Here is a 24,854-nt window from a genome sequence, read left to right on the forward strand (position 1 = left end):
AGGGCACTGCAGAGATCTGGGGCTGGCGGCCCTTCCTCCTTCTGTCTCCTCCTGGCCGCCCCCAGACTCTTCATTCGCCGCCCCCACCATTCCCACTGTGACTGGTACTCACCTGGAGTCACAGGTCATGGGCTGCTTAGGGCCGCATGGCTGGTACACCTTTGCAGGCGGGCAGGTGAGGTCTGGGGGCACAGAGATGGGCATCAGGTAGGCCAAGGAGGCCAGAGGCCAGAGCCCGTGGTGGCCTCCCGTGACTCACCGCATAGCCCGGCAGTGGCATTACGCCAGTCACTGCACACGCCCCGGGCACGGCAGAGCGCTGCATAGGCCTCCAGGCTCTGGCAGGGCACCTCGGGGCGGCCGGCCTGGCAACTGTCACTGACGCAGGTGCTAAAGAACGCGCCGGGCGGGATGAGGTCATGGCACTCAGTGAAGACCCTGCGGCAGGAGCAGTCAGAGGTTGGAGCACAGCTGGGTCCTGGGCCCGGGCAGGGCTCGCTGCCCCAGGACGGACAAACCCACAGGGAGGGACTCACTGGCTCAGCATCAGCTCACAGAGGGGCGCTGGGGGGCACAGGGTGGAAAAGGGTGTGGTGGGCATCGGGGCCGGGGAGCTGGTGGTCGGGGGCGGGCCAGTCGGTGCCCAGCAGCCCTCCTTGCTGCTTTCAGGGACCAGCCAGGTGTTGCCCATGTCCTGGCAGGTGGGGGCCATGGTGCCGTCCGGCCGGCGGCAGTCGTCCATCTTGTTATTGGTGCAGGTGCCTGGCGAGTGTGGAAGCCGGGAGGGTCACCACAGGGGCCAGGCGGGCACCCAGCCTTGCCATTCTCCAGCCTTTCCCCTCCTCACCCCTCCCTGGTGGTCACTCAGTTATGAAACACCGATTACTGAGGCGGAGTGGTAGCTCTGCCTGGGGCAGGAGGCAGGGGGAGCGGGTCCTGATCTGGGCGGTGGGGATGTGGCAGGCAGCTGGCACCACAGGGCTGCCAGAGGTGGGCGGTGGGGGCACAGGCAGGGCTTGGAGGGAGGAGCAGGCCTGTGAGCCACAGCAGTCGCTCGTGCTCCCGTGGACTTCCTATCACATCCCCACTCACCACACTGGCCCTCGGTGTTGTGGCTGAAGTGGCTGTAGGACAGCCGGACCTGGAAGACCTCCCCGTGGAAGGTGACGCTGACGCCGATGGCCGGGATGTCGATGTGCATGGCGGCGTCCACCGTCACAGACACACGCACGCCATTCTTGCTGAAGCCCTGGCTCACCTGCACGTGGTCGAACAAGACCTGGGGACACAGCCAGGGACATGTAACCGGGGGTGGTGGGTGCTCCCCTCAGGCCCTGGGGCCCAGTCTGTGGTGGTTGGGTTCCGGGAGCACTCTTGGCTGTGGGCAGCCCTCCCCCCACGGCCTTCTGCCCCCAGTGTGCCGATGGCCCTGCGTGGCGGTGTGCCCTGCCCCCTCTCTGAGGCCCCTTTGGAGCTGGCCTCCAGGCAGGGGAAACGCGTGCAGGAAACCTCCCTGCGTGGAGGCCCATGCGCCCCCTGCACCCGCACTCACCAGGCTCTCTTCCTGCCCGTCGGCGTTGGTGATGGTGGTGAGGACAATCTCCATGGACTCATAGTGGACACTGAGGGCGCGGGGGCAGCGGGCGGAGGCTGTGGTGGCCCCACAGAAGTAGTTGTTCAGGAGGATGGTGAGGTTCCCGTGGCGTGGGCGGATCTCCCTCATGACGACGTGGGTGCAGTTGTCCCGGAAAGAGTAGGAGGTGCCGTCGAAGGTGATGTAGTTGGAGCCCCCCCAGCTACTGCAGGAGCCTGTGGACACAGACAGTCCCCTCACACGGCGCCCCCCAGACCTGCCACCTCCGGGGAGTGGCTCAAGCCCCCACAGCGTCAGTTGCCTCATTTTTAAAATGGGTGAGTGGGTTGGTTGGTGGCCCCAAGGACACGCCCACTCAGCCTGTGGATATGACCTCATTTGGGAAAGGGTCTTCACAGCTGGCATTAACTTAAGGGTCTGGAGATGAGAGTATCCTGGCTTGCCAGGTGGGCCCCAAATCCAGTGACGAGTGTCCTCAGAAGAGACACAGAAAGAAGAGGCCACGTGAAGACGGAGGCAGAGACAGGTGACACAGTGACATGGCCACAGCCCAGCGATGCCTGGAGCCCCAGAGGCTGGCCGAGGCAGGAGGACCCTCCCCTGGAGCTGGTGGGAGGAGTGGCCCTGTGACACCTGGCTCTCGGGCTCTGGCCCCCAGGCCTGTGAGAGACTTGTCCCTGCTGTTTTGAACCACCTGGTTTGTGGTCCTTGTTGCGGTGGCTCCACAAAAGGTCACCCAGGACCCCAGGAACTGCGCCCTGTGTGCCCCCATTCCCACCCCTCCTATCCCTGGTCTCAGGCGCCCTGGCATCCCCATGGGCGTCTGGTCAGCGCAGCGCCTGTGCTATGTGTGTGCCCAGCTGTGCGTGGCTGCTGCTCTCACACTCGCACTCATAGTGGTACTGGCAGGGGTCCTGCTGGCTCTGCACTCTGACAGGCAGGTGCCCGTTCACGCAGCTGATCTTGGCCACGGGCTCCGGCTCCAGCAGGACGATGCGGTTGTCGCCCTCGCACCGAGCCAGCGTGCAGTCCTCCAGTGTCCAGGACTCATTCACCTGGTGACAGCAGGCACAGGGTCACTGGGTCGGACAGCGAGACCCACCTCCACCACCCTTGAGTCTCGCATGGCCTGGGGCAGGGCTGTCCACTTGTGCTGTGTGGCCCCAGCTGCTGACCCGGCCCCACACCCCCGTGCCTCACTCCACCCAGAGCTCCCCGTGGAAGGTCACTGAGGGCCTCAAAGTTGGCCCCACTGGAGCCCTCAGCAGCCCCTGACCCCATGCACACAAGCATAGGGAAGGCAGGGAGGCGGCGTGCACACCTGTCGGGGAGGGACGGTGAGGTCGCAGCCCCCAGGCGGGGAGGTCGGGGAGGTCGGGGACACGGAGGATGGGGGCTCTGGGGGTGAGGAGGTAGAGCAGGCACCCTGGAAGCGTTCGAGTTCACAGTGTGGGCTGCAGACAGCATAGAAATGGCAGCCGGCTCCGTCGCTTCTGTTGTAGACGACGTCCCCTGTGGAGGAGAAAATCAGAGCAACAGGGCACCTGGGTCAGCAGGAGGATTGGCAGTCACAGGGAGGGGCTTCGGGGACACGAGGAAAAAGTATCCTGGTGGATGGTCCATGAGGAGAGGACAGGCACTTCCACTCACCTGGTGAAAAAAGCTGTCCAAATGCCAGGCACAGGCAGGGTGTGGTGGGGACAGGTGGGCTTGCAGAGGCGGTGGGCCCGAGTGTGGTGAGGACGGAGGGGGACATGGTGGCTGGCGTCGAGCTGGAGGAGGTCTCTGGGAGCCGGGGAGTGCCCACCGTGGTGCCCGGCATGGAGGTGCAGTGGCGGTGGTCACAGCACAGCAGGCGCACGTGGAAGTTGTGGCAATATGGCACGCGCCCTGGCTGGTCACGGTTGCGGCACACCAGCCCGAAGCTCACATTGCACTGGACCACCTGCCCCACGTCCGTCAGGCTCACATCTGGCGCCTTCTCTGAGCGGCACTCGATGTCCTGGGGGCGCTCGCAGAAGACGTAGCCGGCCAAGCGGAGCGCGTCGAAGGTCTCAAAGTCCCCGCCATTGGGGCCGGGCTTGGGGTAGTCCGCATCAAACCAGTCTGTCCACGTGCACTGCGGGGTGCAGGCCCCAGAGATCGGGGTGGTCATGGTGGTCGAGGAGGGGCTAGGCGTCAGGGGGCTGGACGGCAGGGTGGTCCCAAAGGAGGGACCAGTGGGCAGGGACCCTTGGGTGGTCTGTATGGGCGTGGTCACCAGGGGGACCTTGTTGGGGGTACTGGGCCAGGCTGGCTTGGTGTTTATGGGCGGGGTCCCTGTGGAGGCAGAGAGACTGGAGACAGAGGCCCTCTCGGTGGTCCTGAAGGAGGTGAGAGGTGTCTGGGTGGTGTGGCTGGTGACCCTCTGTGTGGTCCCGGGAGAGGAGGGACCTGTCTCAGTGGTGGCAGTGGTGACCCTCTGGCTGGTCCCGGGAGAGGAGGGACCTGTCTCAGTGGTGGGGATGGTGACCCTCTGTGTGGTCCCGGGAGAGGAGGGACCTGTCTCAGTGGTGGCAGTGGTGACCCTCTGGCTGGTCCCGGGAGAGGAGGGACCTGTCTCAGTGGTGGCAGTGGTGACCCTCTGGCTGGTCCCGGGAGAGGAGGGACCTGTCTCAGTGGTGGGGATGGTGACCCTCTGGCTGGTCCCGGGAGAGGAGGGACCTGTCTCAGTGGTGGCAGTGGTGACCCTTTGGGTGGTCCCTGGGGAAGAGGGGAGTGGCGGTGTGGTGGCCGTGGTCCAGAGTGCTGTGGTCCCCAATAACTCCTTGCCCGTACTGGTGCTGGTGGCTGGGGCCATGCTGGCACAGTGGCTGTAGTCGTCGCAGCAGCGCACACGTATGTGGTAGTTGAAGCAGGTCTGGCCCCACCCCTGCCGGTTGTTCCTGCAGATAAGCCCGTAGTCCAGGTCACACAGCACCACCTGGCCCAGCTGCTCCAAGGGGACTCCCGGGAAGAGGACGGCCTCGCACTCGATGGCGTCTGGCTCTGCGCAGAGCTGGCTGCCCAGACCTTCTATTTGAATGTAGGTCTCAACATCACCCCCGTAGGGGCCCGGCCTGGGGCGGTCACTGTCCTGCCAGTCGGTCCAGCGGCAGGCGGGCTGGCACCAGGGGGTTGCAGTGGTGCTGGCTGAGTTGACGACGGGAGGGCTGGGGGTTGTTAGGGATGTCGGCCTCAGGCTGGTCCCCAGGGAGGTCACTGCTATGGTGGCTGGGGTTGTGGGGCAGTGGCTGTTGTCGCAGCAGAGCACGCGGATATGGTAATTGAGGCACATCTTGAACCGGCCGCGCTGGTCTCGGTTACGACATACCAGGCCCTCCTCCAGCCTGCAGAGCACCACTTGGCCCACCTGTTGCAGGGGGACGTCGGGAAGTGTCTCGGCCCGGCACTCCAGGGCCTGGGGCTTCTCACAGATGGGCTCGCCGGCTGCCCGGAGGTTGGCGAAGGTCTCAAAGTCCCCACCAGAAGACCCTGGCACCGGGTAGCTCTGGTCCAGCCAGTCTGTCCAGGCACAGCGAGGCTGACAGGAAGTGGACTTGGTCACGGAGGTCGTTGGGCTGGGGATCAGGATGGCCGAGGTCTGAGTGTTACCCTGGGGCACTGTTGTTGTGGAGGCAGCCGTGGAGGGGTGCAGAGTAGTGCCCAGCTCAGGCGTGCTGGGCGATACGGTGGCCCTAGTGCTGGGCTCTTGGACCGGGGAGGTGCCTATGGAGGCTGTGGAGGGCCCAGCAGAGGGCAAGGAGCTGGTGTGGGTGGTGGCGATAGTGGTGGGTGTCAGTGGGGTGTGAGAGGTCTCTGGGGACCGGGAGGTACCAGCCGTTGTGCCCGGCGTGGAGGTGCAGTGGCGGTGGTCACAGCACAGCAGGCGCACGTGGAAGTTGTGGCAATATGGCACGCGCCCTGGCTGGTCGCGGTTGCGGCACACCAGCCCGAAGCTCACATTGCACTGGACCACCTGCCCCACGTCCGTCAGGCTCACATCTGGCGCCTTCTCTGAGCGGCACTCGATGTCCTGGGGGCGCTCGCAGAAGACGTAGCCGGCCAAGCGGAGCGCGTCGAAGGTCTCAAAGTCCCCGCCATTGGGGCCGGGCTTGGGGTAGTCCGCATCAAACCAGTCTGTCCACGTGCACTGCGGGGTGCAGGCCCCAGAGATCGGGGTGGTCATGGTGGTCGAGGAGGGGCTAGGCTTCAGGGGGCTGGACGGCAGGGTGGTCCCAAAGGAGGGACCAGTGGGCAGGGACCCTTGGGTGGTCTGTATGGGCGTGGTCACCAGGGGGACCTTGTTGGGGGTACTGGGCCAGGCTGGCTTGGTGTTTATGGGCGGGGTCCCTGTGGAGGCAGAGAGACTGGAGACAGAGGCCCTCTCGGTGGTCCTGAAGGAGGTGAGAGGTGTCTGGGTGGTGTGGCTGGTGACCCTCTGTGTGGTCCCGGGAGAGGAGGGACCTGTCTCAGTGGTGGCAGTGGTGACCCTCTGGCTGGTCCCGGGAGAGGAGGGACCTGTCTCAGTGGTGGGGATGGTGACCCTCTGTGTGGTCCCGGGAGAGGAGGGACCTGTCTCAGTGGTGGCAGTGGTGACCCTCTGTGTGGTCCCGGGAGAGGAGGGACCTGTCTCAGTGGTGGCAGTGGTGACCCTCTGTGTGGTCCCGGGAGAGGAGGGACCTGTCTCAGTGGTGACCCTCTGGCTGGTCCCGGGAGAGGAGGGACCTGTCTCAGTGGTGGGGATGGTGACCCTCTGGCTGGTCCCGGGAGAGGAGGGACCTGTCTCAGTGGTGGCAGTGGTGACCCTTTGGGTGGTCCCTGGGGAAGAGGGGAGTGGCGGTGTGGTGGCCGTGGTCCAGAGTGCTGTGGTCCCCAATAACTCCTTGCCCGTACTGGTGCTGGTGGCTGGGGCCATGCTGGCACAGTGGCTGTAGTCGTCGCAGCAGCGCACACGTATGTGGTAGTTGAAGCAGGTCTGGCCCCACCCCTGCCGGTTGTTCCTGCAGATAAGCCCGTAGTCCAGGTCACACAGCACCACCTGGCCCAGCTGCTCCAAGGGGACTCCCGGGAAGAGGACGGCCTCGCACTCGATGGCGTCTGGCTCTGCGCAGAGCTGGCTGCCCAGACCTTCTATTTGAATGTAGGTCTCAACATCACCCCCGTAGGGGCCCGGCCTGGGGCGGTCACTGTCCTGCCAGTCGGTCCAGCGGCAGGCGGGCTGGCACCAGGGGGTTGCAGTGGTGCTGGCTGAGTTGACGACGGGAGGGCTGGGGGTTGTTAGGGATGTCGGCCTCAGGCTGGTCCCCGGGGAGGTCACTGCTGTGGTGGCTGGGGTTGTGGGGCAGTGGCTGTTGTCGCAGCAGAGCACGCGGATATGGTAATTGAGGCACATCTTGAACCGGCCGCGCTGGTCTCGGTTACGACACACCAGGCCCTCCTCCAGCCTGCAGAGCACCACTTGGCCCACCTGTTGCAGGGGGACGTCGGGAAGTGTCTCGGCCCGGCACTCCAGGGCCTGGGGCTTCTCACAGATGGGCTCGCCGGCTGCCCGGAGGTTGGCGTAGGTCTCAAAGTCCCCGCCATTGGGTATGGGCTTGGGGTAGTCTGCATCGAACCAGTCTGTCCACGCGCACCGTGGCGTGCAGTGCCCGGAGGTCGGGGATGTCGTGGTGGTGGAGGAGCCCAGCGTCAGGGTGCTGGAGGGCACGGTGGTCCCAAAGGTCGGACTGGTAGGCGGGGATGTTGCGATGGTCTGTATGGGCGTGGTCACCAGGTGTGCTGTGCGGGGGGCACTGGGCGAGGCAGGTGTGGGGGTCGTGGGCAGCGTGCTGGCGGTGGGGCAGTGGTTCACGTGGTCACAGCAGAGCACGCGGACATTGTAGTTGAAGCACATGTTGAACGGGCCCCTCTGGTCCTGGTTGCGGCACACCAGCCCGGCCCGCAGGCTGCAGCTGACCACCTGTCCGATCTGGTCGAGGCTTACCTCGGGGTAGCTCTCCGCCCGACACTCGATCTTCTGCGGCTCCCGACACATCCTGCCGCCAGCAGCCCTGATGTTGTCGTACGTCTCCATGTCTCCACCCGTGACCCCCGAGGTAGGAAAGTCCACGTCGAACCATTCTGTCCACTCACACTTGGGTTGGCAGCCGGTTGTGCCCTGGCTGGTCGTGGCCTCAGTGATGGTCCCCGGCCCCCCGGTTCTCTGTGTGCTCATTCCAGTGTGTGTGGGGGATGGAGGGCTCGTGGTGACCGTGCCAGCTGTGCCCCCTGATGTTCTCAGAGTTGAGTGAGCCGTGGTGGTTCGTATCGTCTCCACCCCCGTGGTGGGTCCCTGTGGGGTGCCCCTTGTGGTCCCCTGAGGGGTTGTGCGAGTCAGGAGTGATGTGGCCCTACCCGGGGTGCTGGGCTTTGTGGAGCTTGGAGGAGACGTGGGACTCCTTGTGGCGGATGTCACGAGTGTGTCTGCGTGGCTAGGGTTTGGAGATGCTGCTGAAGACATTGGTTCTGTTGAGAGGAAGGGCACTGCTGTGGTGCTGCCCAGGGGGGCCTCCGTGGCTGATGGTTTGGTGGAGGTGGTAGTGGTGATGGAGGAGGTGACAACGGTGGCAGTGGTGACAGTGGTGGTGGTTATGGCGGTGGCAGTGGTGGCAGTTATGGGGGCAGTGGTGGCTGTGGTGAGCTCCCCGCAGTGGTCGTGGCTGCAGCACAGCACACGGATCCTGTAGTTGAGGCACATCTTAAACAGGCCCACCTGCTCATCATTCCTGCAGACCAGGCCGAAGCTGGGGTCGCAGTGTACGCGCTGGCCCAGCTCCTCGGGTGTCCTGTTGGGGAAGTTCTCCGCCCGGCACTCTATGTCCTGGGGCTGCGGGCACACGGCACCCCCCGCACTCCTGATCCTGTCGAATGACTCGATGTCCCCTCCGGCCTCCTCAGATTTGGGGTAATCCTTATCAAACCATTCCGTCCACTGACATCGGGGCTGACAGGTGGTGCCCTGAGCCACGGAGCTGCTGGCCGTCCTGGTCGTGATCGTGGTGGGAGTAGCGGGTTGGGTCTGTGAGGTGAAGGCCACCGTTGTCTGGAGGGCAGGGGTGGGCAGGGACTCACTGGTCAGCCCCTGGCTTGTGCTCGGGCCCGGGGGGGTGCTGCAGGGCACGAGGTCACAGCATAGGACCCGCAGCTCGTAGTTGTGGCAGACTGAGGGGCTCTGCTCGCTGTTGAGACACGTGAGGCCCCGCTCCAGGCTGCACTCCACCTTCTGGCCCAGCTGCTCCAGGGGCATGTCAGGCAGCTGCCGCGCCCGGCACTCGACACTGGCTGGGGCCAGGCAGACCTGGTGACCCCTCTGCCTCAGGTTCACAAACGTCTCAAAGTCCCCACTTCCCATGCTGGGCTCTGGATGGTAACTGTCGTACCAGGCAGACCAGCGGCAGAATTGGTGCACACACACGGTGGGGAAGGTGGGGACCGGGCCTGTGGGGGTGAGGGAAGGAGATGCCATAAGCCTCCTCTGCCCAGAAGGTGGGGTGACCCGTGTCCCCTTGCCCCAGGGTTGGTCCCTGGGCCTCTGCAGGGTCCCTGTCCATCTCTCATGCCCAGGACACCTGTGCCGAGTTCCTGCTGGGTCTTCCCTCCTCATCCAGAGCCCCAGGCTTCCCCCAGGTCAGCTTACCTGTCGTGGGGGGCAGGGCAGCGGTGGAGGTGAAGGTGAAGGGCGTGGTGGGCAAGGTTGTGGGACATTCGGTGGCGCTTCGGGTGATAGTTGCATTGTTTCCACAAGTGGCAGTCAAGCAGGCGCCAAGCCCGTCGGTCGTGTTGTAGATGGTGTCCCCATAGCTGTAGGTCCTGCCCTCATAGGTGCACTTGCAGGCTGGGGGACATGGCAGGCACAGGGCTCAGTGGGGCCCCAGTTCCCAGCCCCCTAACCAACCTGGCTCCTTCTTACCTGCGAGGCTGTGTGTGCACTGTAGGCCGCTGGGGGTGCAGTCACTGGGTGGAGAGAGAAGAGCTGAGGACATGCAGCACACAGGCCAACAGCCCCAGCCCAGCCCCTGCCCTGCCTGCCCCCACTGCTCCCCTCACCAGCTCTGGCAGTTCTCTGCTGTGGGGACACTGGTGCCCACATCGTAGTAGTTCCCATCCTGGTCGTAGCAGCCACACTGGGCCACACACTTCATTTGGTCCTCGCTGAAGAATGGCTTGCTGGGAGGACACTTTGGGTAGCAGCCTGAGGCGGGCACAGGGTGGGGAGAAGACTCACCTTCTCAGACCAGCTGGTCAGTGCTGCCTGGGGCGGCCACCCACCCGTGCCTCCTTGTCCCGGGCTGTGGTGTGCAGGTGGCAGGAGCCCAACTGCCCTCTGGCACCGCCCCCCATGCCTGTGTGATGTCCTAGGATAAAGAGGTGTGGGTCCCCAGGAACAGCTTGCCCCTCACCTTCCAGGCCTGGGAGGTCCATCAGGCAATGTCCACTGGGGTTCCGGCAGGTTTTCAGACAGGGGGCCCCGCAGGGCTGGTAGTGCCACTCGCACTCCCCTTGAGGGTTGTAGTAGTCGCAGAACAGGGCTGAGCATGGAGGACAGAGGCTAAGGGAGCCCGCCAGGCCCCTCGTCCCCTGGGCATGCTAGGGAAGTGCCAGGCTGCATCTGGGCCGGCCTTGTCTCAGGAGTGGAGAGGTTTCAGGGTCCCACCCCTAGCATTCCAGTTTTACTTCTTAGCCCTGGACTCGGAATGACTGTCTCTCACTGAGTCACCTCATTTTGGGATGACCTGAGTATCTGGATTTTATGGACATGTACGTGCACACGTGTGTGGTGTGTGTGTGTGTTGGGTATCCTTCATACACACGTGTGCGGGTCAAGCCCCAGGGCTGCTCTGCCTCCTCCCACACTCGCCCTTCAGCACCAGGGACAGAGCCCAACTCACGGCAGACGTCCGGGGTGCGCCAGGACACACACACGCCCACCTCGTGGCAGGCCTGGGCGTAGGCGGCCACGGCGGTGCAGAAACACTCGCAGTCACCCCCCGAGTCACACGCACACGCGTCGCTCACGCAGGCCTCGTAGTACTTGGTGGAGTCAACCTGGGGACAGAGGGCCGAGGGGCCACTCAGCAAGAAGAGCTGACATCCCACCCGGGTCGGGGACAGCAACACACCTGCCACCTGAGACCTGTGACTTCTGTGGCCAGAAGGCTCCTGCCCACCTGGTATTTTCGCTCGTGCCCCCGCTCCCCTCTCTGACTGTACCCCTGCCCTTTGTCCCTTGCCTCTGCTCAGCATCTCACTCAAGTACAGACCAGCCTGCCCTGCAACCGTCTGGGGACCCTGTCCGACAAAAGGGGTGCTGTTGTGTCCTTGGGATGAGGGGGCTGCCCTCCCCAGCCACACTTCTTCCTCCCAGGCGGCAGAGCCCAGCGGACCCGTCTCATGGGCAGCACCACCCGAGGCAGGGGTCGCAGGTCAGGTTCATAGAGGACACAGAAGACAGGCTCAAGGGCAGGACCCTGACGCTGTGGCCAGGAGTCGGCGCGGCACGCTCGTGCTGCTCTAAGAGACCGTGTGCGTGAGCTGCCACTGCGTCCTCGCCCGCAGGAAGGACCCCTGGGGAGTCTACGGCTGATCCCTGCTTCTCTGCACCCTGTGTCCCAGCGGGGGGGGGGGGCAGGTCAGGGACTGTGGGAGGACAGGGTGGGAGCAGGGGCTGACACGAGGCTCTGGATGGCTCACAGCCCTGTTTCTGGGGGAGGAGGCTGAGTGGTTGGGGGAAGCAGTGAGGTAGCTCTGTGCTAAGATTGGGGACATGGGCACCTGCCTGGTGGGAGGTCCAGACGGTGTGCCTTGTGGAACAGCCAGTGTGAAGACCGTCCTCCGAGGCCCAGCCCAGGCCAGATTCAGCCCCACCCCACCAGCCCAGAGACCCTGCCCTTGAAGCCCAGAGCCGCTGCCCCTCGGCCCACCTGAGAATGACAGGCGGTGAAGGTGGCGCTGGTGATGATGCTGCACTGCTTCTGGGCCCAGGACTTGCGGGACGGGTTGGCGGTGCAGGGGTCCCTGGGGGCCGGGGCATCCGGGCAGGATGGGGAGAACTTCCAGCTGTTGCCAAACTCCAGCACGTCACCCACCACAGACCGGCTCCGTGTGGTGAAGTCGTTGACGGCGTTGTCGTCAAAGTTCCCGCAGAGCCCGCAGACCCTCCCCTGCAGACACAGCGACATAGGGGCACATGGGGCTGGGGCTGCAGGGGGCATCCTGGCCTGGGAGGGGTGACTGCAGGGCACTCGATTTCCCCAGGCAGTGCCCAGTGAACTTGCAGGAGGATGGGGTGCACAGGGGATCCTGCAGTGGACAGGTGGGCAGGCAGGGAGGCGGGCAGGTGGGCGGGTGGGCAGGCAGGGAGGCGGGCAGGTGGGCAGGTGGGCAGGCAGGGAGGCGGGCAGGTGGGCGGGTGGGCAGGCAGGGAGGCGGGCAGGTGGGCGGGTGGGCAGGCAGTTGGGCAGGCAAGTTCGCACTCCCCGTAGAACCTCAGCCCAGGGGCATGGAACCCTTGAGCTGAGAGACCAGGGAGCAGAGCGGCTTTCCAACAGGACTTGGACATACCCGCTAGTCGGTTTGGTCTCAACACATCCCTTTTTGGAACCCGACATTGTGCATGGCTCACGCCACAGCCCTCAGCAGACTGTCGGCTGCCAGAGGGTCAGGTCGAGGAGTAGGGGCTCTGTCCCAGCCTGAGAGGTCCTGCAGCCCTCCTGCCTTCACCTTGTAATCCTGGTGCAGCCGGATGAACACGCTGGTCTTCCGGTCCCAGGACACGAGCAGGCCGCTGCGAGTCTCGACAGCCAGGTGGGTGCCCATGTACCGGATCCTGTAGGGCAGGTCTCCCCCAGGCCCCCTCTGCACCACCTTGTGGGCGCCACTGTGGAGGATGAGCTCGTAGTTCTGCAGGGGGTGCATGGGAGCTGAGGGAGGGGCCAGCCTGGGGCCAGAGCCCACCCTGTGGCCTTAAGGAAGACCCGGCCTCCTGACACTGTCGGTGAACTTGAGGTGGGAGGCTGGGCAGAGTGAGCTGGGAGCCGGGGCCACAGGCAAGCAGAGCACACGGGCTGCCCCCCGCCGCCCCCTAGCACTGCTGCCTTCCTTGTGCCCCTCTCCACCCTTCAGGTGAGATGTCCCCAGCCCGCAGCTCTGCTCTCTGCCCTGCAAACTCTGACTTCCCTCTACACTTCCCGAGGTGCTGTTCCCCCACGGGACGTGCGCACGTCCTAACGCCCAGAACCTATTGGGGAAAGGGTGTTTGCGGATTGATTAAGTGTGGCATCCCTAGACATCATCCTGGACTTAGGCTGGGCCTGAACCCAATGACCGGGTCTCTATGAGAGAAGAGAGGGGGAAAGGACACACACAGGAGAAGCCACGGGGTGACAGAGGCAGAGACTGGAGGGCTGTGGCCACAAGTCCAGGAAGGGCCGCCTGGAGCCCCCAGCAGCTGGATGGGGCAGGAAGGACCCTCCCTTGGAGCCTTAAGTGGGAGCTCAGCCCTGGGACACGTGGATGTCCGAGTCCTGGCCTCCAGGCCTGGGAGAGGATGGATTTCTCTGGTTTTAAATCCCTGGGCTCTGGGCACTTGTTTTAATCATCCCAGGACACAATACAGCTGGGGGGGCACTGGGGGATCGGACAGAGTGGGGCAGGTCAGTTGCAAAGGGGGGAGATCATTCCAGCCCCCCCTCACCTCCAGGAAGATCTTGATGGCCTTTGAGCAGGTGACACCCGTGGTTCCACAGGGGACATTCTCGGTGACAATGCGGAAGGTCCCATTGGTGGTGCTGTTGCCCCCACAGTGGTCCTGGAATGGGGAGAGGTGAGACGCGGGTCAGGCCCCGAGCCTGCCAGCCTGTGGGGCAGGCGAGGGGGCTGCATACCTGGGCCAGCGTGTACTGGCAGCTCCCGTCGAAGCTGTACCGCTCGCCGTCGAACGTGATGAAGTGGCCGTCCCCGTAGGCCACACAGGTGCCCAGGCAGGGCTGGTGGCTGCACTCCCACCTGCGGTTCCTGCACGTGCTACAGGTGAAGGGAGGGGGTGCCCTGTTCACGGGCGCTCCGGCCTTGACCAGGACGGGGACCCAGCCCCTGCCCCTCCCTTGATCGTGAGGGGTCAAATGAAGCAGCTTCTGCAGCTCTAGCATCTGTGGCCCTGGTGGCAGCTTTGTCTGGCCCCTGCCCCTGGGGTATGTTCCAGAGAATGAATTGGACTCAATGGGGCCTCCCAAGGGTGGGGGCAGAGCCGGGCCTCAGCTCCTCTCCTGCCTCCTGGCCAGGGTCTGCTCAGGCCGCTGTCCCTGTGGTCTCTCTCCCCTCCACCCCCACCCCGCTGCAGAGCTCTGCCTTGGAGGGACCCTGGACCCACCAGGTGTTGCAGTCGACCCTGATGGTGTCTCCGGGCCTGTAGGCGGCCTCGTTGTGCAGACAGGGGCAGTCCTCCTCGGCCACGCAGCCCCCACTTCCATCCGACACGAGCCCCGGGGGGCAGACACAGCCAGACACGCAATGAGTGCTGAACTGTGGACATGCAGGCGCCGGTCAGCAGCTCGTCCCCTGCTATGGCCCGGGAATACCCAGGGAGGGGACACTGGCCATTGCGTATCGCCCAGGCTGGAGTGGGCACACCCTTAGGGCAGCAGTGTGGCTGAGCCCTCCCCGCCAACTCACACAGTCCACATCCAGCGTGTGGCAACTCCTGAGGCACTCGGCCCCAGGCGTGCCAGCTGAGGCGTTGCTGCAGTCCAGGTACACCATGGGGGCTACACACCCTGCGGAGGGAGGGGACGCTGGGAGGGCCCACCATGTAGCCAGGAGCCTCCCAGGCCAGCAAAAGCCCTTTCCACACCCCCACAAGTGGGGGCCCCCGGGCCGTCCAGCTGGGCAGGACAGGACTCGGTACCTGTGTTCGTCTTCTGTACTGCTCCCAGGCAGCTCAGTTTCCCGCTCACACATGAGCTACGAGAGACAGAGAACTGGCCTGGGACCCGCTGCCTCACACACCCACCTCGAGCTCGGCTGGGCAGGTGCATGGGCCCCAGGCCTGGTCATGAGGTAGGATGGCGCCTACTCCCAGGGTCGCAGCAAAGACCCCAAATCCCACAGTTGCTTGAGGACACGTGCAAAGGTGCAGGGAGGCAGCAGGTCAGATGCAGAGGACACGGATCCGCTGGTGAAGGAGCCCCCTTGGGGGCGGGGCAGGGGGACCCGGGGCTGGCTTGACAGTGAGCACCCCCACCATGGCACCCTCTGTGGGCACGGGACCTTCAGAACACTCCCGGGCCCAGGGAGGGGTCTCTCTTTACAGAAGGGCTAAGGGGTGGGGAGACTCCCCTGCCCTGGGAGCCCCTCTGTGTTTCAGAATCCTCTGGGAGACAGAGGGAGGCAGTACCCCTGCCTGGTGGGGGGAGATGGTGACGGCGGGGAGTGCTGCCCCCAGGGGCCCCTTACCACATCACGCCGTTGTCGTGTACCACCTCCCCAGGCGCCACCATGGAGCCACGGAAGTAGCAGGGACAGGCCTCCGCAGACACGCAGGTGCCAGCATCGTCCAGGAAGGTGCCACGGGGGCAGGTGCAGCCATCCACGGGCACGAAGCTGACACCGCAGGTGACGTCTGCCTGGCTCAGGGCGCGGCAGGTGGGCTGGCAGCCATCCACCACGTAGGCGTATTTCTGGGACTTGGGGCAGCTGCTCATGTACTTGGCTGGGGTGGGGTGACACTCGGGTCAGAGCTGGGGTCCAGCCTCGCTTTATTACGTCTGAGCTGGGCTTTAAGGAGCCTGACTCAGTTTCCCCCCTGGGCCCCGGGGATCATAAGAACACGAGGCTGTTGGTCCCACCGGAAGAGGAAGCACCAAGCTCTCTCTGAGACCTGTGGGTGGGCTTGCTGCCCCTGGGGTCCCCAGCACCCCGCCCCGCCATCGTGGTGAAGCTGGAGCCGGCCCTGCACACTCACTGCAGACGCCGTCCCTCCAGCCGCTGAGCAGCACGCCCTTGGCCGCACAGGCCCGCACGTAGGACGACAGCGCCGCACACAGACAGTCCTCGCTCTTCTCACAGTTGCACGTGTCGAACAGGCAGTTCTGGGGATGGGGGGCCGGTTACCGTCAGGGACCCCAGCCCACCTGAGTCCCTCCTCTCTCTGTCCATCCTTCCCGGGACCCCTGCCTTTGTGTAAGGCCACCAGGAGTGACGTGCTGCACATTCAGTGATGTGACAGGCTAGGCTGGGGACCCAGCGGGAATGCGTGAAGCCGGGCTGAGGTTGGGCGGGGTCTGTGGGAGGGGTCTTTGCAAGACACGCCCTTGGTTGTGCTGCATGTGGGGGGCCTGGACGGGAGGGAGGGGCAGGGTGGACTCCACGAGGGGCAGAGGTGGGCCCGCCTCCCATGTGCACACCCATGTGCATTGTAGGGCTTTGAGTTTCCCCCAGGTCTAGGGGCCTGGTTGTGGGTTGAGTTGTGTAGCCCTGAAAGATAAACCCTAGGGAGTGTCACTGGGACCCTGCTGTCACTGGGTCTCTGCTGATGTGACTGGCTGATGATGAGGTCACTAGGGTGGGCTCTGATCCGACAAAGCTGGTGTCCATGTAAGAGGAGACTTGCATCCAGACACGGAAAAGGAAAGGCCGTATGACAGAAGCAGAGACGGAATAGGTGGCCATAAATCCAGGGCTGCCTGGAGCCCCCGAAGCAGGGAGGGGCAGGAAGGAGCCTCTTCTACAACCTCGGGAGGGAGCGCGGCCCTTGAGAGAGGAGCCCCCAAAAAGGGAGGCTTGGGGGGACAGCTCTAGGCAGGGCAGGTCACGCTCCAGCACCCACTGTACCCTGGGACCTGGGGGTCCCCGGCTGGTCAGGAGGCTCACCGAGTGGAAAGGCGCTGGGCTGACGACAGAGTGACAAGGTGAGAAGGCGCTGGCAGGCTTGGTCAGCAGAGAGCACCAGTGCTGGGCGTAGTTCTCTGGGAGAGCGGACGGGAGGGGCTGATTGCCACCGGGTGCGGCTCACCACCCCCACACCTGCCCCCAGCCTCCTGCTCATGCCCTGTGGGGGCCCATTAGCCCGGGGAAACTGACTGGATTTGGGGCTCTCCCACCTGCCGCCTGGGCAGTGCTCACAGGGCAGCAAGATGCTCTCCCTGAAGACGGGGTCCCAGCACCCCACTGCTCACCCCAGACCCTGCCGCATACACGCACGCCTAGATATTGGGGCCCCCCAATGGGGTCCCTCCCACCCCAGACCCCAGGTGAGACACCAGTCTTCCTGTGTGGACGGGCAGTAACACAAGGGCCGCCCAGTGTCGGGTTACCGTTCTCCACGCTGAGGGAGCAGGGGTCCTCGAAGCTGTTCTTGACGTTGGGGCAGGTGGCCTGGGTCTTCCAGGTGTTGGCGAAGGCCGCGGCCGTGCCCTCCACCACGCCACTGAGGGTCCGGAAGTCGTCAGCCTGGTTCTGGTTGAAGTTCCCGCAGAGACCTGGGCAGGTGGGGGAGGGTGTCAGCAGGCCATCCAGCCTGTATTTGGGTTCCAGAACCATCTGCAGATAAGCTCTGGTGGCGGTCAGCATCTGTGCAAAGCCTCCTACCCCCGAGGGAGGGCCATGTGGCCACCTCCCCCAGCAGGGGTCAGACAGCCGGTGCCTTGGGAGAGCTGCCTTCCTAGGCCCTGCCTCCTGTATACTCTGCCCGTCCCCCTCCCCCGCCTCAGCAGGGCCCTGAGTCCTGCCCCCCCTGCCCCCACCCCTCCTCTCCAAGCCCACGAGCCTCACCACACATCTGGCCGCGGTGGGTGGGGTCCAGCCTGAGAAACACCTGCATGGTGGGTACCAGCTGTACCTCCAGCTGCAGCCCCAGGCCCGTCTGCACCAGGACGAAGAAGGTCGAGGGTCTGAATATGGTGACGTTGCCTGTGGTGGGGGGCCGGGTCAGAGGTCAGAGGCTGCGCGGAGGTCAGGCCTGGACGTGCTGACCAGCGGTCAGCAGTGGCTGAGCCCCCGTGCTCCCAGGAAAGTCCGGGAGGCGGGCTGGGCTCAGACAGGCATCTAGGGGACCCCAGCCATGCCACGGGGATCTGAGAGCCAGGCAGCAGCTCACATGCCTGCTTGGGTCGTGACCACTAACCGTGAGAGGCCAGGCATCGAGTGTGCCCGACAGCGGGTCCCCCCAGCAGGCACAGGCAGGACTACTGACACCCACTTTGCACGTGCCCACAGAGAACTGGCGAGGGCCCCGCTGGCTCTGCGAGTTCTCTGGGAGCGGTCCCAGGGGCCACGTACCTGCTGACACGGGCAGCTGGGTGTAGATGGAGTTCACAAACACCCCACCGCTGGCCTGGATCTGGATGGTCTACAGAGGAGGTGGGCTGGGTCAGTTGCGGAGGAGCACAGGGAAGCGCACAGGCTTGGAGGCTGGGAGTGGTTCTGGACACCCGTGGGGGAGGGGCTGCCCTGGGGCGTGAGGTGCAGGGCTGGGTGGAGCCTGTGTCCGCCCCATCTCGGCCCTCATCCATCTGCTTTCTCGTCTGGGCCCCTCTCCCAGGCCGTGGAGGCAGGGCCCTCACCATGTCCATGGCCACGCTCAGCGTCACCGCTTTGAGGCAGTTCTCATTGTCTGTGAGGCCGCATTTCCGGAGCTCGGCCAGCACGGTGAAGCCGCTGTCTGCACATTTCTGACAGGCAAAGGATGCAGGGCTGAGTGTGTGTGGTGCCCCAAGCCTGGGATGCTCAGGCAGGGTGCAGGCGGACAGCCGGCTCCAGGCAGCTTGTCTCAGGGCCCAGGAGCCCCTCGGCCCCCTGGGAGTGTGACCTGGGGGTTCCCCTTTGGATGGGACCCAGGAGGGGGCTGTGGGGGCTTCACCCACCCTGGTGGCCGTTGCGGGACACTTTCTGGGGGCAGAGGAGGGAGGAGGGTCGGGGCCCTGGGCCGCACCTTGGACAGGACGTAGCTGCAGTCCCCATGTACGTCGTAGAGTTTCTCGTCGTACGTAGAGATGTGGGACCCGCCCTGGACGGAGCAGGTGCCCGGGCACGGGAGGTCCTGGCACTGCCACAGCCCCCCTGAGCAGGTGCTGGGGGAGGGTCCGTGAACAGAGGGACTTGGTGAGGGAGGAGGTGGACCGCACCCCACCCCCCCAGCCGGTGGTACAGGGCGAGGGAGGGCCTACCAGGACATGCAGCTGGTGGTGAAGGAGGTCCCTGGGGCGTAGGTGTGGCCGCCGTGGGTGCAGGGACACTGCTCCAGGGGCAGGCAGCCCATGTTTGTGACGTCATCCAGCACCGTGCCTGGGGGTTGTGAGCAGGGCAGCTGAGGCTGGCGTTGGGTGTTGGGAGCAGAGTGCCCGCAGGCTGCCACGGGGATGGGGGTGGGGGACAGTCCCCAAGGGCCAGGAGGACCTACCTGGGGGACAGAAGCAGCCATCGACGCAATGGTCCTCGCAGAACTGGGAGCGCTCGGGGTTGGAGCAGGTGTCGGCGCAGGGCGAGCCACACTCCTGGTGCTGCATGTTGAGGGGGCATGTCCGAGCTACAGGGACGGGACAGTGCTTGGCCCCCAGAAAGTCACCCAGGCACCCAGATAGGCCACCTCCACTCCTGCCTTCCATGTGCCACCAAGGGTCCTTGGAAGCCACAGCTGAGCCCGGGAGCTGCTGGCTACCAGCCGTCTTCTGGTTGAGGCAGGAGGTGAGGGGAGTGCAGGCCCAGCACCCCCTGGGTTCTGGGCCCCCAGAACCCTAGGCCTTACAAATTCCCCTCTGCTCTCCGCCCACCTTCTCAATATGTGCCCCAGAGTGGCTCCACCTGCCCTCTGCCCCCAGCCAGATGCTAGGTGTCCTCCCAGGGGTCTCACCCTCAGCCCCTCCCCAGGGACTCAGGGTATGAGGCTGGGCCCAGTGTGGCCCCTGGCGCAGGCCCTGGTGGGGCACTCACGGCAGAGGTCAGGGCCCCTCCAGTTCTGCGGCTGGCCCCCTGCATGGGCACACTGGCGGGAGTACTCGGCAAAGGTGGCACATGGACAGGTGGGGCAGCGGCACAGGTCCTGGGCGCAGGCGGCCACGTACACACCGGGGTCCACCAGCCAGTTGCACCGGGTGAAGGCCGGGCCCAGCAGTGTGCGGTAGCAGACGCCCTCCTGGGGAGAACAGAGGCTGGGCACACTCTGCCCTCCACGTCGAGTCGGGTGGGGACCCTGGCACTGCACCTGTACCCAGGCCAGGCAGCCCCTTCTTCCCTTGTGGCTGCTTCCACCCCTCTGTGTGCCTCCCTCCCTCCCTCCCCCCTTCCTGCCTGACCTCTGTGAGCTTGCCACCGCTGGGGGCACAGCTCTGCTTGGCTCTGGGGAGTAACCCACGACTCTGGACTCCCCCACCCACCCAGGCCTCCAGGACACACCATGGGGCCCCCAGGAAAGGTGCAGACCCTGTCCCTGGGGGCAGCTTGGACAAGGGGGAGGGGCAGGGGTGCCTGAGCAGCTGGAGGTGGGCTGTGCCTCTGTGCCCTGATCTAAGGCTCCGGTTTCTGCTGGTTTTGAGGGCCCCAGAGCGTCCAGGCTATTTCCAAAGGTGGGATCCTCCCAGTTCATTGGAAGGGATTCCTGCCCTGGGCTCCGTGAGTGTCCCACTCTTAGCAGGGTTGGGGGGGGATGTGTTTGCACACACAGACGGGCACATGCGCAGCCCAAGGCACGCGCGCCCTCACACGTGTGTCGTCCGCATGCTTAGATGTGTGCAGTGGGGGGGGGGAGTGTGGGTGCAGAGGGCCACCTGGAGAGCGGAGGCCGTGTCCTGGGCTGCCTGGGTCTAGGAGATCATTTCTCATCTGACACCCAAGGTCCTGCCCTCCACCTGTCCCCATACCCTGGAGAGCAGAGGCTGCAGGGGTGCTGGTCCCCTGGAGAGGCACTCACCCCATCTGTGCAGTTGTTGGCTTCAGAGGGTGAGGGGTCCTGGCACTGCTCCATGGGCCCGTCCAGCTTTTGCAGGTTCCCGAACTGTAGAGGGGTCAGCTTTGCGTCTGGGGAGAGGACACACTCCGTGTGGGGGTCACAGAGGCTCTGGGGGCAATGCAGGGGATGCTGCCAGGGGACCCCTACCCATGCCCAGGACCTACCGGTGCCCCTTGCCCAGTGCCTGGCTGAGCCCCTCCTCGCAGCCTCCCTGGGACTGTGCAGCCCTCGGCTGGCCGCCTGCCCTCCCTGACCCTGGGGGACACTCACTGTGGGCATAGAACTCATTGACAGCTGGCAGCCCATTGAAGTCCCCACAGAGGCCACACGTCTGGTTGGCATACTTGGGGTCCAGCTCCAGCTAGAGGGAGGGGAGGAGCAGCTCCAGCCTCTTCGAGACTGGCAGGCCCACCCCACCAATCGCCAGCCCATCTGCGGGGCTCCCTCAGCTGGGGCAGGAGGGCAGGGCAGGCATCTCACCAGAGCGCTGTCCTCTCCGTTCCACGTGAAGGTCAGCACCAGCCGGACGTTCACCTTGATGTAGTCGCTGCTCTGCTCCACCAGGAGGCCGGCCTGGCTATAGGGCAGCTCCTCCCTGGGGTGGAGAGTTCTGGTCCTCCCAAGGCCCTGGCTTCAGGCGGAATCCCCAACCTCCCCACAGCTCTGACTTCTGGGCCCCCGGAGTCCCTGGCCTCCCACCCATGCGGGACTCACCGCCGCCCATCAACAAGGACAGAGCCATTGGAGAACTCCAGCACCAGCCCCTGCGTCTTGAGAATGACGTGGGTGATGGTGGGCCTGGAGCCGGCCAGGCCACGGCGGAGCTGGATGTTGAAGTCCTCGTATGTGGAGCCACAGTGCGCAGAGAAGACGTAGTTGCAGCGTCCCGGGAAGCGGAAGACGTCCCCGTCGAAGGTCTTGTAGTGGAAGTCGCCCCACGTGCTGCACACCCGCCCATTGTGTGCCGGGTTCAGGGCTGTGGGGAGAGCCTGGTGGGGCCCCTGCTGGAAGCCACCGCCCGCCGGCACCCAGCCCCCACGGGCCGCGCTCCCCAGGAGGAGGGACTCAGTGTGGGAGTGGGAGCCAGGAAGAAGCACTCTAGCCACTGCACCTGCCCCACTCCCCTCGGCATCTCTGATTCTCCCTGAGACCCCTGACGCCCTGCCCAGCATCTTGGGGCAGCCCCAGGAGAGCTGTCCACAGGGAAAGCATCCAGCTGTACCCAAGGCCGTCCAGCTGCCCCTCACTGTCCCAGCTCTACCCCACACCTGTGACCCCCCCCAGGGCTGGCAAACACCCCCGTCCCCATCGGCAGCGGGCAGCGTCCACTTACTGCTCATAGTGGGGAAGACCTCGATGGGTTGGATGAAGGTCAACTGCTGGGCTGCAGAGTGAGGGCAGGTCACGCGGGGAGTGTGGGACTGCCCCTTCCCCCGCCACCCTGGGGTAGGACTGGCCGCCAGCCAAGCCACCCAGCCCAGGACTAATGCCGGCCACTTGTGAGGTACCCCTTGTCTGCACGTGACACGCTCCTGCCCTGGGCTATTCTGTGTGCACATTACCCTGAGTGTGTGAGTCTGTGTGTGCACACTGTGTATGTATGTGCAAGCGTGTGCATGCATGTAAGAGTGTGTGTGCATGTGTGTGAGTGTTTGAGCCTCTGCTCTGTACCGTCATTCCTTGGCTCCAGCTGTCCCTCCATTATCTCCTCCCCTGGGCAGATGGGATCTGGGAAGGGTCTCTGTGGGACACGTAGCTAATGTGGAAAGGGGTCTGTCCCCACTGCTCCCCAGCCCCTTCCACCTGCTGGGGAGCCCCGTCACCAGGGGCCTGGGACACATACCAGTGTCCACCATCTGGCTCTCCATGACACCCTCTGCGCTCGGCCAGCTCGGCTCAGCTATGCCCTGGGTCTCTGCAGGAACAGGGGTGGGAGTCAGCGAGAAGCTGGACATGTTTGGGGCCCCAGTGGCGGGTCTCCGCGGGCTGCAGTGTGGTGGCCGCATGAACAGGCTCTGGCTTCCCCCATGGTCCGTTTCACAGACAGCAAGGCCTCCACCGAGACAGGGTTCTGACGGGGCTGCACCTCTTCAGTGGCCTTGCTCTGACCCCCACCCTCCCTGGCTAGGAATTGGGGGTGGCCCCTCACCCCTCGTCTCACAGTGACGGGGCAAAATAATGGAATCAGGAAAAGGTGTTGGCCCCGCTGACCCCAGCCTCCTCAGGGAGAGGGCTCAGCCCCATCCCACGTCCCTCGGAGAAGGACAAAGGCCAGCTTTGTTGGGGAGGCTTCCGGGCGTGACTTAGCAGAAACCCAAGACTAAAGCCAGCTCCACGCTGGAGCCGTCAGTCATGGCAGGTGGGGGGCGTGGGAGCCCTAAGGACACCAGACAAGGTCGCTGCCCTTGTGTCGATTGCCTCCAGGCTGCGCTTCCTCTGTAGCCTGACCAGGCAGAGGGCTGAGCCCTCAGGCCTTTCTCTGCTGAGCTCGGGCACCCCACTCACATGGCCCAGGGTTCCTTCCTCAGGCCTGCTGGGAGCCCCACACTCCCCAGCCTGCGCTCTGTGGGGAGTACAAGGTGGGGCCCTCGATGTCCCTGGTGGGGCTGCTGGGGGGGTGGGGGGGGCGGGCGCTGTGCTGAGCTGCTCGGCAAGCTGCTTCCTGTTGGACTTTCCCACCGGACCCCACACACTTGGAAACCACAGGCACTGGGTCTATATTCACTTTTCCTCTGGAGGCCCCGGTTCCCAGGAGCACAGCCGCTCCCTCCTTCCACCCCTGACCCTGGAGCCGCAGCCCCTCCCACCGTGCCTGGCCCCTGCCAGCCGCTGGCCCTACCCCAGGTACAGAGGATGCAGGTCAAATGGCACCCCCTCCTCTGGGTCCCAGGCCAGGTTTCCCTGAGAATCGGCTTATTGCAGGGCCCTTGTCGGGCGAGGGCCCAGCCCAGCAAGCCTGGGTCCCTATCACTTGGCAGAGAAATGCCCACTGCCAGCATCCCATCCCACAGCAGTGTGGCTGCACACCTCCTGGGGTGAAGGCCTTCTATGGGACTGGTCCCCACCCACCCCTAATGAGGCTTCAGCCCCGGGGGACCCCACCCGCCACGGTGCACCCCCCACCCAAGGGACTTGCCCCCAAGAAGAGGGAATGCGTGGAGGACGAGGTGGGGCCCCCACAGGCCCACAGCTCAGGTGCATGAGCCTGAGGCCGGCCGGCCCGGAGGAGCCCGGAGGAGCCTGCTGAGCGGAGACGTGGCTGGGCAGACGGCGCCCCAAGCCAGGCAGCAGGCCTGGGGGACACTGCAACTGGCTGTGACCCAGGACCCCCACCAGGAGGTGCCATAGAAAAGACCCCCTTACCTCACAGCCCTTCTCACCCCCAAGAGAGGGAGACGACTGCCTCCCTTTCACTGGGCCCATGCCCACCTGCCCAGACCCCCGAGCTGAGGGGCGGGAGCACGGCCAGGACCAGTGGGGCAGGATTGCCCAGACCCCCTGGGGCCTCATCCTTTTTGTTGACAGTTAATGTTAGGGCTTGTGGCACTTGCTGAGATGCTGAGGGCCACGGGCTGCACCGGGTGATGCGAGGTGCAGACCGGGTTTCAGCTGTGGCTCCCTGTCCTCCCGGGTGCACCCTGATGGCAAAGCCAGTGTGGGCTGGCCCGGCCGCTGTTACCCCACCTGGCCATGGAGGGCCAGTGGAGTGGTGCTGGGGGCTGTCCCACCCGCTTTGACGGGAGAGAACCCCAGCCTCAGCCCCTCACCAGTGCCCCTGTCTCATCCTGGAGGCCGAGACCCTTTTGCTGGTTTCCCCAGAGGGACCAAGCTTCTCCTGGACGCAGGGCTGGGGGTCCCACCTGCCCGTTCTCAGCAGGAGAACCCCCAGGCCAGCAGCCCATCCTGCTGGGAGGCAGCCCTGACTGAACATGGAGTGAGAGGCTTCAGCCTTACCTGCTTCCTGCAAGACCAGGGCCATGAGGGCCCACGCCAGTGCCCGGCACCCACTCAGGGTGCCCATCCTGGGGACTGGCACGGGCAGGCGGGTGGCAGGCAAGGAGAGAGTGGGGCAAGGTGCTCGCTGCCCTGGGGGCCTGGGGCTTATATAGCAGGAAGCCTTGGCCTGGCGCCAAGCTCCTGGGCCAGGAGGGACACTGTCCTGTCCCCCCCCCACCAGCCACGTGTGTTTGCTCTCGGGGAGGGGCCGCAGCAGGAAAGTGACGGAAGGAAGAGGAAGGATTTTCAGCTCTGGGCTTCAGAGAC

General features: G+C 64.9%; 1 protein-coding gene across 1 annotated transcript in view; it reads right to left on the reverse strand.

Annotated features, from left to right (window-relative positions):
* MUC5B (mucin 5B, oligomeric mucus/gel-forming) overlaps nucleotides 1-24,651 on the reverse strand; it is a 29,631-nt gene extending 4,980 nt beyond the window's left edge. The window contains exons 1-38 of the mRNA XM_074336946.1: nucleotides 24,546-24,651; nucleotides 22,435-22,506; nucleotides 21,925-21,975; nucleotides 21,306-21,567; nucleotides 21,072-21,186; nucleotides 20,862-20,952; nucleotides 20,553-20,659; nucleotides 19,577-19,778; nucleotides 19,047-19,172; nucleotides 18,814-18,931; nucleotides 18,579-18,717; nucleotides 18,211-18,318; nucleotides 17,927-17,996; nucleotides 17,420-17,557; nucleotides 16,963-17,127; nucleotides 16,520-16,614; nucleotides 15,612-15,738; nucleotides 15,104-15,359; nucleotides 14,556-14,611; nucleotides 14,324-14,424; nucleotides 14,022-14,173; nucleotides 13,537-13,675; nucleotides 13,347-13,460; nucleotides 12,374-12,553; nucleotides 11,575-11,814; nucleotides 10,543-10,699; nucleotides 10,054-10,182; nucleotides 9,701-9,845; nucleotides 9,564-9,607; nucleotides 9,291-9,488; nucleotides 3,245-9,091; nucleotides 2,916-3,106; nucleotides 2,478-2,649; nucleotides 1,553-1,809; nucleotides 1,093-1,279; nucleotides 537-762; nucleotides 260-438; nucleotides 113-182 (exon numbers count right to left, since the gene is read on the reverse strand). Of these exons, the coding sequence (XP_074193047.1) occupies nucleotides 113-182; nucleotides 260-438; nucleotides 537-762; nucleotides 1,093-1,279; nucleotides 1,553-1,809; nucleotides 2,478-2,649; nucleotides 2,916-3,106; nucleotides 3,245-9,091; nucleotides 9,291-9,488; nucleotides 9,564-9,607; nucleotides 9,701-9,845; nucleotides 10,054-10,182; nucleotides 10,543-10,699; nucleotides 11,575-11,814; nucleotides 12,374-12,553; nucleotides 13,347-13,460; nucleotides 13,537-13,675; nucleotides 14,022-14,173; nucleotides 14,324-14,424; nucleotides 14,556-14,611; nucleotides 15,104-15,359; nucleotides 15,612-15,738; nucleotides 16,520-16,614; nucleotides 16,963-17,127; nucleotides 17,420-17,557; nucleotides 17,927-17,996; nucleotides 18,211-18,318; nucleotides 18,579-18,717; nucleotides 18,814-18,931; nucleotides 19,047-19,172; nucleotides 19,577-19,778; nucleotides 20,553-20,659; nucleotides 20,862-20,952; nucleotides 21,072-21,186; nucleotides 21,306-21,567; nucleotides 21,925-21,975; nucleotides 22,435-22,506; nucleotides 24,546-24,612 (11,093 nt within the window). The 5' untranslated portion in view covers nucleotides 24,613-24,651. The remainder of the gene's footprint in view (nucleotides 1-112; nucleotides 183-259; nucleotides 439-536; nucleotides 763-1,092; nucleotides 1,280-1,552; nucleotides 1,810-2,477; nucleotides 2,650-2,915; nucleotides 3,107-3,244; nucleotides 9,092-9,290; nucleotides 9,489-9,563; nucleotides 9,608-9,700; nucleotides 9,846-10,053; nucleotides 10,183-10,542; nucleotides 10,700-11,574; nucleotides 11,815-12,373; nucleotides 12,554-13,346; nucleotides 13,461-13,536; nucleotides 13,676-14,021; nucleotides 14,174-14,323; nucleotides 14,425-14,555; nucleotides 14,612-15,103; nucleotides 15,360-15,611; nucleotides 15,739-16,519; nucleotides 16,615-16,962; nucleotides 17,128-17,419; nucleotides 17,558-17,926; nucleotides 17,997-18,210; nucleotides 18,319-18,578; nucleotides 18,718-18,813; nucleotides 18,932-19,046; nucleotides 19,173-19,576; nucleotides 19,779-20,552; nucleotides 20,660-20,861; nucleotides 20,953-21,071; nucleotides 21,187-21,305; nucleotides 21,568-21,924; nucleotides 21,976-22,434; nucleotides 22,507-24,545) is intronic.
* Between the last annotated feature and the right edge of the window lie 203 nt (nucleotides 24,652-24,854).

Source organism: Rhinolophus sinicus, linkage group LG06 (genome assembly GCF_036562045.2).
Source record: "Rhinolophus sinicus isolate RSC01 linkage group LG06, ASM3656204v1, whole genome shotgun sequence".
Lineage (NCBI taxonomy): Eukaryota > Metazoa > Chordata > Mammalia > Chiroptera > Rhinolophidae > Rhinolophus > Rhinolophus sinicus.